The 17150-nt window shown below is 40.1% G+C and overlaps 1 protein-coding gene across 8 annotated transcripts in view; it reads left to right on the top strand.

The window, feature by feature from the left end:
- The window catches only part of LOC133097894 (transducin-like enhancer protein 4), a 144555-nt gene that overhangs the window by 53265 nt on the left and 74140 nt on the right, over positions 1-17150 (top strand). For 5 of the 8 annotated variants that reach the window (XM_061200322.1, XM_061200320.1, XM_061200316.1 and 2 more), the window contains one exon: positions 16741-16945. In XM_061200322.1, coding sequence (XP_061056305.1) covers positions 16741-16945 — 205 coding nt within the window. The remainder of the gene's footprint in view (positions 1-16740; positions 16946-17150) is intronic. The other 3 variants (XM_061200323.1, XM_061200317.1, XM_061200319.1) reach the window with 1 other exon arrangement.

Here is a 17150-nt window from a genome sequence, read left to right as displayed (position 1 = left end):
CCAAAGTGAGCCTTTTTGAGAATGTCATATAAATGGAATTATGCACTATGTAGCCTTTTGAGTTTTCATCTTCAGTTAGCATAATGCATTTGAGGTTTGTCTATGTGGTTGCCTGTATCAGCAGTTAGTTCCTTTGTATAGCTGAATAATATTCCAGTATGGATATACCAGTTTATGTAGCCATTCACCCCTTGAAGGACGGTTGGGTTGTCTCCAGGTTTTGGTGTTTGTGAATAAAGCCTGAGTAAATATTAACATACAGATTTTTGTAAATTTTGTAAGTTTTCCCCTAGAAGTGGGATTGCTGAGTTATATGGTTAGTGTATGTTTAAAGTAACTGGCACACTGTTTCCCAAAATGAGCATACTGTTTTTCGGTCTCACTAATATGTATGAGAGAACCTTTTTTCCACATCCTCACTAGCACTTGGAATAGTAGGTTTTGGGAGTTTTTAGCCATTTCTGATAACGTGTATAGTGGTACTTGTGTTTTTGTGCATTTCCATAATAGCGAGTGATGTTGAGTGTCTTTTTATGTGCTTCTTTGCCATCTCGGTATCTTCTTCGGTAAGTATCTGCTCAAATCTTTGCCTATTTTTCTTGAGTCAGTTATTTTTTTTTAATCAAGTATTTTGAAATTTTAAAAAAATATTCTGGACGTATGTACTTTATTTTGCAAATATTTTCTCCCAATCTGTAGTCATCCTTTAATTTTTTTTTTTTTGATAATGTCTTTTGACGAGCAGAAGTTTTGAACATTGATGAAGTCTAATTTATGATTTTTTTTTCTTTAGAGTCCTAACTTTTGACTCCTGTTGGTTCTCAGTAATCTCTGCCTCACCCACAACCACAAATATTTTCTCTTAGGTTTTCTTCTAAAAGCTTTATGTTTAGACCCATGATCCAGTTTGAGTTAATTTTTGTTTACGGTGTGAGATACGGGGATATGGGTTGAGTTTCTTTTCTTTTTCTTTCCTTTTTCCCCCCCCCCACCCCAGATGGACATTCGATTCAGTTGTTCCAGCACCGTTTGTTGAAAAGACTGTCTTTTCTCCATTCAGTTGCTGTGCATCATTGTCAAAAATCTATTGACTATATTGTGTGGGGTCCATTTTCTGGACTTTATTTTGTTCCATTAAACTGGGCGTCTGTTTTTTTTGCTAATGACACGCTGTCTTGATTTTTGTAGCTTTCGTTATTGCTATTCCCCATTCCATTTTGCGGGTATTTTTGTTTGTTTTTCTTTTCTTGGTTGCCTTCTTTCCAGTACCCCTCAGAACTCAGGTCCTTAACTGTCAGTATTCAAGAGACTGGCTGATGGATGAAGGGGAAGAATCCAAGCTCAATAGAACAACCTTCTCTCATTTAAAAAATGGTGTCTGTTCTGCCTCTAGACTGTTCTCTTAAGGGTGACTGCTTCTGCCATCTCCCCCTGGTCCCGGGTACTCCTTCTGCTAGCCTCCAGCAGCTTCCTCCTGATGGAGTTTCTTGTTTGTGCATTTGTCTTTCTGTTCTTCATTCTGTACGCAGCAGCCAGAATGATCTTCTTCTAAAATATAAATTGGATCTGTTTGGTCCCCGGCTTAAAGCCTGTCTCTGATGGCTGCCCATTTTGCTTAGAATGAAGTCTGAATTTCTTACCATGGCCCACAAGTCTCTGTGTGTGCTGACCGTTCACCCACCTCTCTGATTTCACATACCCCTCACTTGATTCATGTGACTTTTAGCTACATTGGTCTCTTTCTTCTGTCCCTGGATATCCCAGGCATCTTCTTGACTGAGGGATTGTGCACCAGCTCTTCTACCTTCTAGAACCCCCATCCTCCATGTCTTGACATGGTCTTCCTCATGCTCCTCTTTAAAATCTCAGCTCACTGTTTACAGTAGCCAGGACATGGAAGCAACCTAAGTGTCCATCGACAGATGAATGGATAAAGAAGATGTGGCACATATGTACAATGGAATATTACTCAGCCATAAAAAGAAACGAAATTGAATTATTTATAATGAGGTAGATGGACCTAGAGAGTGTCATACAGAGTGAAGTAAGTCAGAAAGAGAAAAACAAATACCGTGTGCTAACACATATATATGGAATCTAAAAAAAAAAAAAGGGTTCTGAAGAACCTAGGGGCAGGACAGGAATAAAGACATAGACATAGAGAATGGACTTGAGGACACGGGGAGAGGGAAGGGTAAGCTGGGACGAAGTGAGAGAGTGGCATGGACATATATACACTACCAAATGTAAAATAGCCGCATAGCACAGGGAGATCAGCTCGGTGCTTTGTGACCACCTAGAGGGATGGGATAGGGAGGGTGGGAGGGAGGGAGACGCAAGAGGGAGGGGATATGGGGACATATGTATACATATAGCTGATTCACTTTGTTATACAGCACAAACTAACACACCATTGTAAAGCAATTATACTCCAACAAAGATGTTAAAAAAAAAAAAATTAAGATCTCGGCTCAGATGTTATCTCCTGAGAAAGGACTTCCCTGGCTGGCAGATTTTAGTAGCTCTTTCACCCAGTTCATTCTCTGTACAGTAGCCTGTTTTATTTTCCTCAGAGCATTTACCATTTATTTGTTTTTGTGTGTGTTAATTTCCCTTCACTAGCAGGTGGGATCTTGTTCCCTTTTATAGCCGTGGTGCCTAGAACAATATGTAGCTCATCATTTTCAATAAATATTTGTATAATAAATACTCAGTAACTGTTCAATAAACATGTAATAATTTATTATATTTACTAAATATTTGTTAAATGAACAAATATTCTATTTTGACCTATTTTTGCATTTTGATTTTTTGTCCCACAATTTTGAGCCAAGGTTGAGAGGAAGGAAGCGTGGACTGGTAGGAAATACATACACGATCCTGGGTGTCACTTGTAGAATGATCTTAGGAATTTCATTTAAAAGTTTTTTCACCTGTAGAATGCAGGACTGGAGCTGATAGCCGCTAAAGTGCTATCCAGTTTTCTAATATTGTATGGTTTGTAAACCTATTTGTTTTGATGACTCTGGAATTTTTATTTTAAAACTTGGGGGCCTTTTGTGTCACAGTTATTTCTCTAGATTTACATCCCTAGCCTTATATTCTTTTCCCTGAGGGAGTAATCAAAAATAGCAAGCATTTATCGACTCTTTGCTTTGTGTTAGTACTGTGCTTAGCATTTGTAGACATTATTTTGTTTAAGTTTCATATCAACCCCATGAGGAAGGGAGTGTTATTGTCCCAGCTTTACCAATAATGAAACTAAGCCTCTGAAGGGGTAAGTAGTTTTCTGAAGGCCACACAGGGAGGAAGTGACAGAACTGGGAACCAAACTTAGACCGACTTCAGAGCTCACACATTTAACCATTCTGTTACACTTGTCCCTTATTTGTTCCCTTGACTCTGTTCTTTCTTTTACACTGGGATCAATAGGCTGTTTATCCTGAGATCCATTATAGTATTGTCCAGTGTTTAGGGTCCAGAGCTCAATAAGGGAAGTGAAATTGGTTGTGCCTGATGCACATAGTAATTGGTTAGCCTAAGTTGAAGTGTATACTAGCTCCACCTATCAGTTGGATACTCCTGACTCATACTGTGTTTCTTCCTCCTTTTTATAACTTACTGTCATATGTAAGAATCAGAAGTTGTCATAAACACCCGTACCAAGACAGGTATTTTTAACCTAGGTCCTTGGATCTTCTTGGGTTTCATGCTTGGTTATCAGGCTGTCCATTAGCTCCCTGAAATGTTGGCAGAATTGTATGTGTTGGGGGTGTGTGGAGGATGTATATTGTCCAGAGGAGAAATTCTGGTCTTAGGTTCACAAAAGGTCTCATGACAAAAAATGTTTGAGCCTGCACCTTACCAAGAATCGAACTGCACAAGATCCTGACATAGTACGATACTTGTTGGAATGTGTGTAGACAGAAGGCAGTTGTCTATAGCATTATAAGGAGACATTGCTGCATAATTGTTCAGAAACCTGGAAATCAGAAGTTTACGCTGAATTTGTTTCTAAATAGTGCCCCGGGGATGAGGGAGTTTCTTGAACTATTGGCGGGTTAAAAACAACAACAACAACAAAAAACTGCATTATGTTGATACTGTCATAGGTATTACGGAAAATAAGTTAACCACATTAAACATTTAATCTTGAACAACCAATGATAATGATTGCTTGGGATATTTTTTGTATTAAGAGGTATTAACTGGAGCTAGCAGCTGCCTTCACATAGTTGTATCAAAAGAAAATACAGGCAAGTAAGTATTTCAGAATACTTTTGTTAGTCTCCTGTTCATACATGTACCTTTTAAAGGCCTGGGGCACAATGATGACTAAGAACTGGTCCCTGCCTCTTGGTCCCTGTGTTCATGATTTCGTGGGAGAGGTAGATCCATAGATGGATGAATCGTGTTTATGCAAAGTTATGAACCAAGCACATGGGGACACCGGATGGGGTAGCAGTTACCCATTGAAAGCAGAAGCCTGAGGGTAAGCTAATTATAGGCAGTAGTGGGTGACGGAGGGGGATAGCTGCTGGAGGACCACACAAAGGGCGGGGACCAGTAAGGGGGGACATAAAGCACAGGGATTGCCAATACATTTGGGGGAGTCCTGTTTTTGAAATTATAAATTATCTTATTCTCTTATGACAAACTGTACTTTTTCTTCATTTCTCCATCTTGAGAAAATCTTGTCCATCCTACTTGTGAATAACACTACTTCATGGGATATATTAATATTGCAAACTTAAATAATGCTGTTGACCTAATAAGCAAGAGCTAGAGCTAACCCCGTCCCCCAAACCTTTAAGTAAAACTTAATGGCACGTTCTTGAATCCTTTTGAAGGCAGCTCCGTGGCTATTCTGCCTTTGTGATTCTCATGCATTTTTTTTCCCCTTGGTAGATTCCGATAAAGGGGGAGAGTTTATCTTGGTGCTCAGGTTGTCTTCTGTGACTAACAGGGACAGTGCCACTGTGATCCCGAAGCAAAGTGGCAGTCGTGTATTTTTTTTTATTTTCCCAGATGTTTCTGGGTTGATCCAAAGCAATTTATAGACACAGCTCTGTATAAGTTAATATCTGGGAAAAGAAACTGTTGAGGGCAGGAGAACAATTTAAGCTGCTGTCTACCTGGATTGAAAACTCAGAGGCTGTTTTGGGGTTCCTTTCAGCTCATATCCTCAGATGGCCCACGAGCAAAGGTAATGTCAAGGCAGGCTTTGTTGGTTGTTTCTTGCAGGCTGAACCTACCTCCTACTGTGGCTAAAACGTCCAGGTGCTCTGTCCAGCCTTCCTCACAGATGAGCGGTGGGCATGTGACCCTGTCCAGGTCAAGGAGATGTAAAGAAATGTCTTTTTCTCTTTAACGAAAGACCCATAAAGAGAAAATTGCCCTCTTTCCGTGCTTGACCATGGTTGTGTGAGGATGAGTTAATGTTCAGTTCTGCAGCAGCCATCCTGGGGGACATGGGATATGAGAGAGGTCAGGAGAACCAGAGATGCTGACCCAGAGCCTTGATACTGCCGCCATCCAGCTAAGCCTGGACTTGTTATGTGAGTAATAAAAACCCCTATTATTTAGGCCACTTTTATTTGGGTTTCTGTAACTTGCAGAGGAACTGTCTTAAGTGATATATTGCTAAACCATGGTGACTCTCCATACATATCTCAAAATTGGAAACAACCTAAACCTTAAACCAGTTGGGAGACTAGTTAAGTGAACTCTCATATCTATACAATGGCATGTATTGTACAGCCATTTGGAGTGATATAGTCAAAGCATTATTTAGGGGTATGGGAAAATGTTCTTTGATATGCTGAATAGGAAAGGAAGCATTTAACAAGACAGCATGATGTTATTTTTGTTTAAAAATGCTTATATATGCATTGAAAAAATGCTGGATGGGCTCATCAACATTATAGTTTTGTTTGGCTGGTAGGATTATGTGTGACTTTCGATTTCTTTCCATTCTGCTTGTCTTCGTTATTCATAAAACTTTTCTAATCTTAAAAAAGCTATAAATGTGAACCTAAAACTACTCTATAAAAATATTAATTAAAAAATTGTAAAACAAGATTGTATTTGTAGGCCTATTTCTCCTCTCTTCTGACCCATCTGAGTAAGTAGTACAACCATCTACCCAGTTGCTTGGGGCCCATCTTTGCAAGGTATCTCGATTTTTCCAGTTATTCTCACCCCCTTCTCCTTCCATAACCATGTCTTTCGGTGCCATCTCCGAAATAGATCTTAACTCCTCCTACTCTTTGCAACTTGTACTGCCACAACCCTAATCCAAGTCATTATTTTTTGGTTTGAATCCCTGTATTACCTTCTCGCTGGTCTCTCCTTTCATCCTGGCCGCTCTCAGATCCAGTCTCCACATACCATGTGAACTTTAAAAATGTTTAGATTATGTAATACTCTAGCTCAAAACACTTACTATAATGTCTTTATATAGGCCAATGAAATAGAATAAAGTACTCAGAAATTGATCGACTTATGTATGTCAGAGGTGCAGGCAGATCAGTGTGGAAAAAGATGGACACTGGGGGGGGGGTAGTAGGTTATTTTTGTGGAAAAAAATGAAATTGGATCCACCTGTCTCATCATATGCAGAAGTCATTCTGAAAAGTATAAAAAGACAGAACTTTAAAACTTTCAGAGAAGAAAAACAACCAAGAAGACTTTTTATCTTGGGGTAGAGAAGTATTTCTTAATGGGTCACAGAAAGCTCAAACCATAAGAAAAAGATATTACTCAGTTAAAATTAAAAGAGTCTGTTCATCAGAAGATATCTTAAAGAAAATGAAAAGATAAGCCAGAAACTGAGAGAAGGTAATTGTTAACACACATAGCCAACAAATAATTATCCAGCTTTTACCAGTTTTGTACAAACTAAAAGTTCAAACTTAACAACAACAAACTCACCACTGCCTAAAGCTCTCATTATTCTTAAGTGAAAGTGTAAAGCCCTTTCTGTCTATGATCTGATTCCCATAATGTTGCATCTGACCCCACTTCCTCCTGGTTCACTGGGTTCCCACCAGACTTCTTTTTCTTCCTTGGTCACTGCAGGCTCCTTTCCCTATCTGGGCCTTTGCACCTGCTTTTCTCTCATCTCCGATTCTCTTCTCCCAGCTCTAGGTGCTCTCATTCTCATCCTTCAGGTCTTAGTTCAGAGGTCACTTCTTCAGAGGGGCTGTCTCTTGATTCTTATGAATGAACGATTACTTACCAATTGTGTTAAGACCTCCCTAGTTAAGAAAGGTCCTGATGGGGCAGCAGGTACTTCACTGGGCTGGATGGTGAGGACTTGGGTTCCATTCTTGATGCGGATAAAATTTCCCACTGACTTCCACTTTGCGCCTCACATATGCAGTTGTTGGCCTGTAAAATTCTGCACCCAATTCCAATGTGGTATAGTTTGCCAGATCGCCAAGCAATTCTCTGACACCAGCTGGGTGTGTTGTACAATTCAGCTGGAGATAGCATCAGATCCCACAGGTTAAGGGCTCAGCTCCACAGGAATGGCGCCCCTCCCTGCACGTCAGACACCAGTCCCAAATGCAGGTTATCATCTGTGTGTTTTAACAACCTCCTCCTTGAGTTTGATTAATTTGCTAGAGCAGCTCACAGAACTCAGAGAAGCATGTAACTTACCAAATTACCTGTTTTTTAATAAAAGGATGTAACTCGGGGACAGTCACATGGAAGAGATACATAGGGCAAGGTATGGGGAAAGCGTGCAGAGCTTCCACACCCTCTCCAAGTGCGCTACTCTCCCCAGATCTCCCTGTGTTCACCGACCTGGAAGCTTTCCAAACCCTGTCCTTTGGGTTGTTCTGGAGGTTTCCTTACATATGCATGATTGACTAACACAGTGGCCATTGGTGATTGAACTCAACTCTCCAGCCACTCTCCCCTCCCTCCCTGAAGGTCTTGTGCGTGGGACTGAAAGGTCCAACCTTCTGGTCATGTGGTTGGTTCTCCTAGCAACCGGCTCCCAACCACAAGTGCCCTCCGAAAGTCACGTCATTAACATAACAAAAGACACCTTTTATTGCTCTCTTCACTTAGGAAATTCCTAGAATTTTTGGAGCCCTGTGCCCGGAACTGTGAACTAAGACCAAATATATATTTCTTATTGTAAATCACAGTATCACAGCCTGGTTCAGTGTTTTTCAAATTGCAGTTCCTGAGATTCATGACTATGCAGTGAAATCAATAGTCAACATTTTTTATTTTAAAAAAGAAGAGAATAGAAAATATAAAAATGTGCCGCACATAGTATTTGGTATTTGTTAAACTTTTGTTTCATTTACATGTCTATTCTATGCAGATACACAACATTCACACACAGGAGTTGTGGTCGAAATGTTGGAAAGCAACTCATCTAGCTGTCATCTGAGGTGCATTCTACTTCTAAAGTTCTAAGGTCAACTGCAGGGTTACTGAAGAATCTGAAGTAGATAGGCTTTTTAGATGCACCTTTACTTTTAAAGAATACCGTGAAGTAACTAAAGAAAGCTTTTCTGAGCAGGATTCCTTAGCTTGGTAACTTTAATGACTACAACACAAAATAGAAGCCTTGGTTTCAGTAAGATAATGTGTTAAAATCTCTTCAAAAAATTCATTAAATAGTTTAAACAAGCCTCCAGGAAAATGTGTTTCTATTATTAGTTTGCTTAGAAATACTTCTCCTAGTAAACTATGGACCAATTCAGAAAAAATTCTAATAGGATTTCTGATGGGAATGTTAATATAATAACTCAGGTTTGGGGGACTTTTGTCCTTTCCTTTTCTTGCTGTTATTACTTTGTGAGTTAAACTGCAAGTTAAGACAGTGGAATCCTTGGCACAGGACTCATGGAATTTGCTTCTTCGCTTGTTACCTGTCTTCCCCTTAAAGACCAGTCCAGAGATCTTGAGGACCATAGAGATCTGTGGTTTTAGTGTGAGGAACTTATCCTTGCAGTGATAATCTTTGTTGGGTTGCTATAAATGCTGGTCTTTCCCCTGCAGTAAATCTCATGTTTTAAGTCATCAGGAATGAATTACAGATAAGCTTAGGTTGTAAAGTTCCTTCCTTTGTTCTTTTTTATATTCTTGCTTCTTTCTATGGATTCACTTAACTTTTAGCTTTTGCTAGAGATATTTGTTCAAAGCAAGAACTCCCAATCTTCTGTCTAGAAGGGCACATCCTACTTTCCCCACCTCTACAACTACAGGGAAGTGGAAAGAATAGTAAAACAAACACTGTGTACTCATCACCTAGATTCACCAGTTAATATTTTGTCACTTTTGCTTTGTAATGTGTATACATACAGACAGACAGATATATACTTTGTGTGTGCCAAATTGTTTGAAAGTAAGAGGCAGGGAGACATGATATTTCACCCCTTAATGTATCAGTGTGCATCTTCTATAAACAGTTTTCCAGTATAAGCATGATACAGTTACGACCTCCATATATCCAGTATAGTTCATATTCGTATTTCTCTAGTTGTCCACAGAAAGTCCTTGAGAGCTCGTCTTTCTTCATAGCAGTTGTCGCCTAATCTGGTACTCACATTCAAGAGTGGCTTTGTTGTGCTGTCTCTTCAGTCTTCCCTCACACCCCCAAGAAACAGTCCCCAAGCGATTTCACTTTATGACTTCGGCATTTTGAAGATTCCAGGCCAGCCTGGTGGACTGCCCTACAACCTGGACTCGTCTGATTGTTTTCTGATGTTTAGATTCAGGTTAAGTATTTTTAGTAAAAACACTACCTTGGTGATGTTGTGTACCTGGGTGATGCTGTGTATTTCCCAGTTGTATCACATTGTTGGCAAAGCTAGTAATCTGGGATGATACTTTGACATGTGAATAACCTGTTGCCCAACAACATTTTACCCAGTGGTTTTAGTATCTCTTGACGCTGTTAATACATTTGGAGTAACGAAGTGGTAAATTCTAAATTCTTTTTCCTTTTAAATTAATATTCATCTGTAAAGAAGAGCTTTTCCTGCCTTCCTCCCTTCCTCCTTCCCCTCGTTTTCCGTGAGTGTGTGTGTGGGTATAGACTTCTGGATACCTTTTTCCAATAATAGCAGCAACCATTTATTGAGTGTTTATTATTTGCCAGGCACTGCACTAAGGGTTTTATATGCACAATCTCATAATTTTCCCAACAACCTTGGGGAGGTAGATTTTATAACCCTTTCCACTTTTTACATGAAGGAACTGAGGTCTGAAATCGTCAAGTGACCTGCTCTTGCTCACAGAGATGGCAAGGATTCCAGACAGTAGCTCTGATGTCACTTCACGATGTTGCATCCCCACGTATCATCCAGGATCTCCTTTCTCAGACTCAGCCCAGCCCACACAGACAGGGTCCCTCCTAACGCGCACCCTCACGGTCCGAGGACTGTAGTTACCAGCCCAGTCCCGGGCCCTTTTCTGTGCTTGCTGCTTCATTTCAGAGTCTGCTGCCTTCTCTTGCCCAGCTCCTGGATCTGTTGCTCCCTCCCTTACTCGTCCCCCAAAATAATGTCTCCTGATTGGATCAAGGCACACATGTTCAGTGCACCTAGCTTGGTCAGCTGGTTGGAAGAGCCATTTTCTAGTCCTTGGCCTCGTGGCATGTCCCACAGCTCCACCTGTTTTCTTGTGGTACCGTGGACTCCACTCCTGGCAACTGGGTTTAAAATTATGTTGTAATCTACTACAGTTACTGTTCTTTATGATGCTTGAATTGTCTCAAGTTTTGCCAGTGAGGACCCCTTCAAGTTGGCCCATTGTCCTATTTGTCACACCCTGTTAGTCTAGATAGCTTTCTTGCTTTCTAGCGCAAGATGTAGCAGGCTCACCTTGCTCTTTTTTTTTTTTTTTTTTTTTAAGAAACCAAGATATGGCCCTAAGTGTGCTCATTGCTACCGGGGTGTCATTGCTTCTAAGAATGAAGCTTTTTTTTTTTTTGGAGGCTTCTGTTGATAGCATAGTAGAAATGAAGGGTGGTGGACAAGAAAACCTCTGCTTGGTTTCCAGTTGGAGTTGTGCAGAGTTGCTAGGGATTTGTGTGGATTAAGCTTCTGCACTCACCCTGCTTCCTGCTTGGTCATTGACCAGTCAAGCCCTGGTAATCAAGCAGTTGGGGACATTTGATTAAAAAGAATTTCTCTTTTTGCTGGCAGGTAGACATTTCAAAAGACATTTCCTATGAACTTGATTCTCTAGTGGTTCTTTTTTCCCTTCATTCCAAACTTGAAACTGTGAGGAGATAATTCTTTGTTACAGAATCTCCAGTAAAAAGCTATTAACAGAATTGAGGCTGCATCTACTACCTCACTGCTGTGTATTTTCAGAACTAATTACTGGCTATTTTTCAGAATTAAATTAATTACCTTAATGGAGTACTTATTTGCCTAAGTTTAAAGTTCACTCCATTTTAATGTTTATTCTCTTGAATGGCCCATCAAGGGAAAAGAAAAAAAGATTTTTATTTTGTATCCTGGTTTGATATGAGAGTGTTTTCTTTCTTTCTTTTTCTTTTTTTTTTTTTAAATAAGGCACCCAAGATAGTAATGGCCTAGGAAGCCCAGTCAGAAGAAATTTTTCAAGATATGTATCTTTCTCAGTAGGTTTTTTTTCAGTTATGGTTACATAGAGTGTATTTTATTTTAATGTTTAAGTGGTACTACAGTCTGTGCTCTCCTCTTTATTTTTTTGGCTTGATCGTTTTCTTTTTTCCTTATAAGGTAAGCGTTTTTTAACCTGCTGCTTTGTGATTAGAGTGGTGATTTATCTTAAATTATTTTAATAATAAATCAGTGTTGAACTGGTGTACTCTTAAGATCCATTTCCTTTCTCTCTGTCTTCAGAAAGCAAGAGGTTTTATGTTTCTTTGGTGACTACAGGATAAAGTAAACCTTTGCAGGTTAATTGCTGTGTAATTAACACAGACAGGGTGGAGATCAGAGGACAGTAAGCTATTGGGAAACATCCACAAGCTTTTGCTGTACTATAGGGAAGTCCATTAGGTTATGCTACCCCAGCTCCTTGAATAATATCCAGAGAAACCTGAGTCCTTTTCCAGGGAATCTGCTATAAGTTTTTCTCTATTGATGAGAGTCCTTGATAGAGATTCTTTTTAATTTTGAATTCTTGAATGTTATTTGATAAAGCCTTTTTTTTTTGATGGAGTAAAGGGTAAAGTTCAGTTTAGCTGTTGGTGACTTACTGTTTTTATGTAAAGAAGATGGTCTCTAATACATTGGTTTTATTGACTAACCAGTAATCATTATCAATTATACCTGTCACTGTGCTGCTAGGATAGTTTCTAAGGAGAAAACTTACAAAGAAATTTAAAAATGACCACTAAATACGGAAAGTGATTTGCTTGATGTAAACATTTAAAAACCTACTAAAGTATTTCAGTATATCTGTCTTATATTTTTATCATCTACCGTTTGGTAACTTACTTAATCTCATTTTTATCTGATAGTTTTATATTTTAAACACTTGCTAAAAATTGCTCCTTTCTACAGGATGCCCTGAGTGTGCTTTTTTGTTTGATATTTTGTACGTATAGTGGATGACTTGTAAAATGGGTTTATGGTTGTCCCCTCTCATTTGTTTTCTCTCTCTCTCCTAAGTTCAAGGCATATTCTGTTTAACGATACTATTGTAATTTGGATGTTGTTATTCATAAAATCATTGGAAGGGCTTTATAATTTTGGTATAAAAGCAAGTGAAAAATTAAAACCTCTCAGTGCAGTGTGGCATTCTGGAACAGAAAAATGACATTAATGGAAAACAAGAGAAATCTGAATGAAGTCTGTGTTTGATTAATAGTAATGTACAATGTTAATTTTTTAGTTTTGGTAAATTGAGTATGTAAGATTTTTTTTTTTTTTTTTAGTTTTGATAAATTCTATGGGGAGGTAAGACATTTTAACATTAGTGGAAGTTGGGTAAAGAATATATAGGAACTCTCTTTTATTTAGTAGAAATTTAATTTACCAAAAGCTTTAAATATATGGCCATATGACTAAATAGTGGTGAGCCAGGTGCCAGGGGTACAAAGAGTCCTGAGGGTGGTCTCTTCTCTCCAGAATGTCACAATCTTTTTGGCAGGTCAGGGTCTTCTTATCCGTAAAAAGATGAGTAACAGTACCTTTATGAGGCAGCCTGTGCCAATGAATGATACAGGGAGTCCTGTAAGTAGACACATGGCACATTTGGAGAGGCCTTTGCAGAACAGGTGAAACATGAGCTGAGCAGGATGAGTGAGTACAACTTAGATAAGTAATGGAGAGGTTGTTCTAAAAGACAGGAGAGGCCATGAATTGAGGAAAAAATACTGGCAGTGATGATGCAGGGTGGGTCCATTACAGTCAAAATGAGCTAATGGAGACTTGCGCTAATCAAAGTATGGGATGATGAGGGTCTGACTAATATGCTGGAATTGAGATTTGACAGGATCTGGTGATGATGGATATAGGAGCACAGAAGAAAAACAAGTCAGTGGTGACTGATAACTTGAGCCAGTGGAAGTTACTTAAGGGGTTTGTGTTAAGCATTTCATTTTCAGGTAATGCTGAACTGCCAAGTAGGCTTGTCTGGCAAGAAGTTAGACCAGGGCTACTGGAGCATGGGAAAGGAACAAAAGGTTTAGGACTCTACCTCTGTAGTAAACAAGGAAAAGCCGAGAAGGAAATCTAACAGCAGCATTCAGAGAGATAACTGAAGAGAGGCTGTGGCGATCACTGTAGTGTTCCTGAAGCAGGTGGAGGAGAGTTTCCTAAGGAGGATATGCTGGCTCTGGCTGAGGTGTATCAGAAAGATGACTGTGACATCTTGAAAAAATAGCTATCTGAATCATCATCAGTTTTTTTGAGATTGGTGGACCTGGAGTCCAGATTACAGGGGGTTAAGGAGTAAGGGGTGTGTGTGTGTGTGTGTGTGTCTGTCTGTCTGTCTGTCTACAGGAGGGGGTTGTTAAGAACTGGGGACTGCAAATTTACACTAGTTTTTAAAGAAATTTGGCTCTCCATAGACAAGGAGATATATATATAGAGAGAGAGAGAGAGAGACATACACACACACAGACCAGTAGCTGAAGAGGGCAAAAGAAGGTTAATTTAATTAAATTTAACAAACATTTATCAAGTGCCAATTATGTGCCAAGGCACTGTGTTAGGGGCAGTGGAGGACACAAAATGTGATTAAAATATAGTGGTTTTTTTCCCCTCCTGAAAAAGTGCTACCTCAAGTTCTCTTAGTGTTAGGTAGGCAATTCGTCTTAAACACAATGCTAGAGATGCTGGAATTAGGCTTGCAAGCAGAAGAGCAAAATCAGTGACAGAACCACCTAAGGTGGACATGGGGGTGACCGGAAGTTGGAGAATTGGTGGAGCAACGAAGGGAGAAGGGAAGAAAAGATGATGCGGGGGGAGGAGTCTGGTCCTTAGAAGGGAAAGGGATCCTCCTTTAAGACAGGCACAATGGAGAATAGGAGAAGATTAGTGTTAGAGCTATTTTGAGGTAGAACAGAGTACAAGTAAGGAACCCAGGAAGTCTTCACTATGAATGGCATGTGCTGCAGACTAGGGGTATGTTTTTTGCCTTTGGAAAGTTCTGGATGGGCAGGAAAATGAGGCTGTTAGTGCTTATTTTTGGTCCTATGAGACAAAAATAAAAGAAACACCTGGGCCACTGAAAGTATTGCTTTTGGCTGAGGGTTTTTTTTTTTTTCGTATCTAATGAAATAGACATATTTTTTAATTGCTCAGATATTATATGAATGTCTCAGTGCCTGCAGTTAGCTAGGGTGTGTGTCGGATGCAGACTCTCACAGAGCTTAGAGTCTAGGAAAGGTGGTAAGAGGGACGTATGCAGACTCTTAATAAATGCTTGCTGATTGAACTCTGATCTGAGATAGAAAGTGGCTACGTGCCCGACCCATGCACATGAAGTATTAGGGGATATAGAGTAGAAAGAGAATTGGAGCACTTTTCTGGCTATTTCAGTAGAACAAGGACTTGAAGTAAATTTGCCATATATTTAGCTGAAGGCCTTGCTTCTTCATAGACCTATCTTCTACATGTTTAGAAACTATTGTGTGCTCGTGTGTTTTGGTCACAACTAAGTAACAGTACATAAAGAATTAACGAACATGATTTTGGCCACTCAAATGAAGGACGACATTATTTTGAACTCTCCATTTAGGTAGCACGCTGGCAGGACTTTAGGGTGGGCATTGGTTGGTGGAGTGTCTTTATTACTGCTCCGATTTGCCATTTTATGTATGTAAAGTTGTCTTAAAAGTGTTAGTACTATTTTATTGACTGTACTTTAAGTGCATGTAGGCAGAAAGTAGGTGCAGGTCAATTGGAGAGAAGAACTAAGTAGTGCTACCTTTGGACGTTTATTGTCAGACGCAGGAAGAGATACCGAGGGGTAGAGAAGGGAAGTAAAAGTAATTTGGGGAGGAGGAAAAAAAAACTCACGTTTTTCTTTGAAATATTTTTCAAGATGCTTCTTACCAGTGAAGGGGAGCAGAGCGTGCCACCCCACACATTTTTGAGAAAGCTATTTTGTGCAGTCCTACTTGGAAAGAAGATTATAGAAGAGACTGTTTAGCTATCCCAGGATAGGCCTAAAAAGTGATTCTAAAGGTATTAATTAAAATGTAATCACTACAGAAGTTGGTCTGAGCATTTCTCAACACTTGCTCTCACAGAACATCGTTAAGCAGGGTCTTGGTTGGCGTGGGGCCCCTGTTGAGGGATATATTTAACGGAATACCCTCCCATCACCACCCCTCACCCCCTCCCCCTCGGAAGAGGCAGCAAGGCCTGCCCACCTCGCTCCCTGGAGCCCAGCTTGCTGCGGCCTCGGCTGAGGTCAAGCACTCCCCTTCCGGCCTCTGGAGGGCTTTCTCCATGTGTTGCCAGTGTGCTGGTAAAAATGACTTTAAACTCTTGTCAGTACAGTTACTCACGCATGTGTCACAGTCCCACTCAGATAAACCTGTCACAACACAGAGGCGGCCGCTGGAGAAGAGTACAAGGGCAGGCCTCTAGCTTTCCATTCGAGCATCACTAAACGTGCACAGAGTGCCCAATTATTTCAGCATTATTGAGCAAGCCTACAGGAGGACCCAAGCCTTGCTACATTAGATTTTCTTTAGTAATTTGCTCAAGTACCGCTGAGGACACTTAAAGGGCTTAAAACGGTGGCTGCAACCAGTTTCCTTTTCTGGGTTGTTAATTCAGGTTTTCTCTTTCAAATTAACTGTCGCCGCATGCTGTGCAGTGGTTCTGGGAGAACTGTTTAACACTAATTTTCTCAATTTTCAAGCTTTTTTTCTTCAGTATAACTGCTTTAACAGTTAGTCACGTATATGTTTTGATTAGAGGTGTATGATAGTGAGGCATTATGTTTTGGAGACCAAAATACAGATGCTTTGTTAAATCTAATTTCATCTATTAAAAGTAACTTAGTTTCACTATTTAAAAATTAGGTTATTTACAGTGCATTGCAAAACCACCAAATCCAAGTAAAAAAGATAGCATTTCTCTATTATTCATCTCCTTCCCTTTTACATATACATATGTATGTAAAGAATAAATCTTTCCTTCACGGGTGCTGGGCTTTCCAGGATCTTTTTGCACCTCTTTCCTCTCCTTTTGTTGTTGGAGGGTGTCTCGGATTTAGGGAACAAGTTCAATATCTTTGTCTCGTTTCTCACAGCAGCAACAACTCCAGGCCCAGCATTTATCACATGGACATGGTCTGCCAGTGCCTCTGACCCCGCACCCTTCGGGGCTGCAGCCCCCTGCCATCCCGCCCATTGGTAGCAGTGCCGGCCTTCTGGCCCTCTCCAGTGCCCTGGGAGGCCAGTCTCACCTTCCAATTAAAGATGAGAAGAAGCACCATGACAGTGATCACCAAAGAGGTGAGCAGTTTTCTCGGGATGTCAGTCTGACATTACCTACCTGTTGCTGAGGGTAGGTCTGGATGTCATTGTTTATTCTTGTTTCTGGATTTCGTTTTACCAGCGACTAAGCAAAGGATTTCCCCTGGAAGGTAAATTAATGATTGGAAGCAGTCTCTTGCCAAATGATACCGTAGTGGTTGGCAAGAGTTAATGTGCTTCCCAA

Source organism: Eubalaena glacialis, chromosome 9, assembly GCF_028564815.1.
Source record: "Eubalaena glacialis isolate mEubGla1 chromosome 9, mEubGla1.1.hap2.+ XY, whole genome shotgun sequence".
NCBI lineage: Eukaryota > Metazoa > Chordata > Mammalia > Artiodactyla > Balaenidae > Eubalaena > Eubalaena glacialis.
Note: the sequence above shows the minus strand (reverse complement) of the source record. Positions and strands in the feature narration are given on the sequence as shown.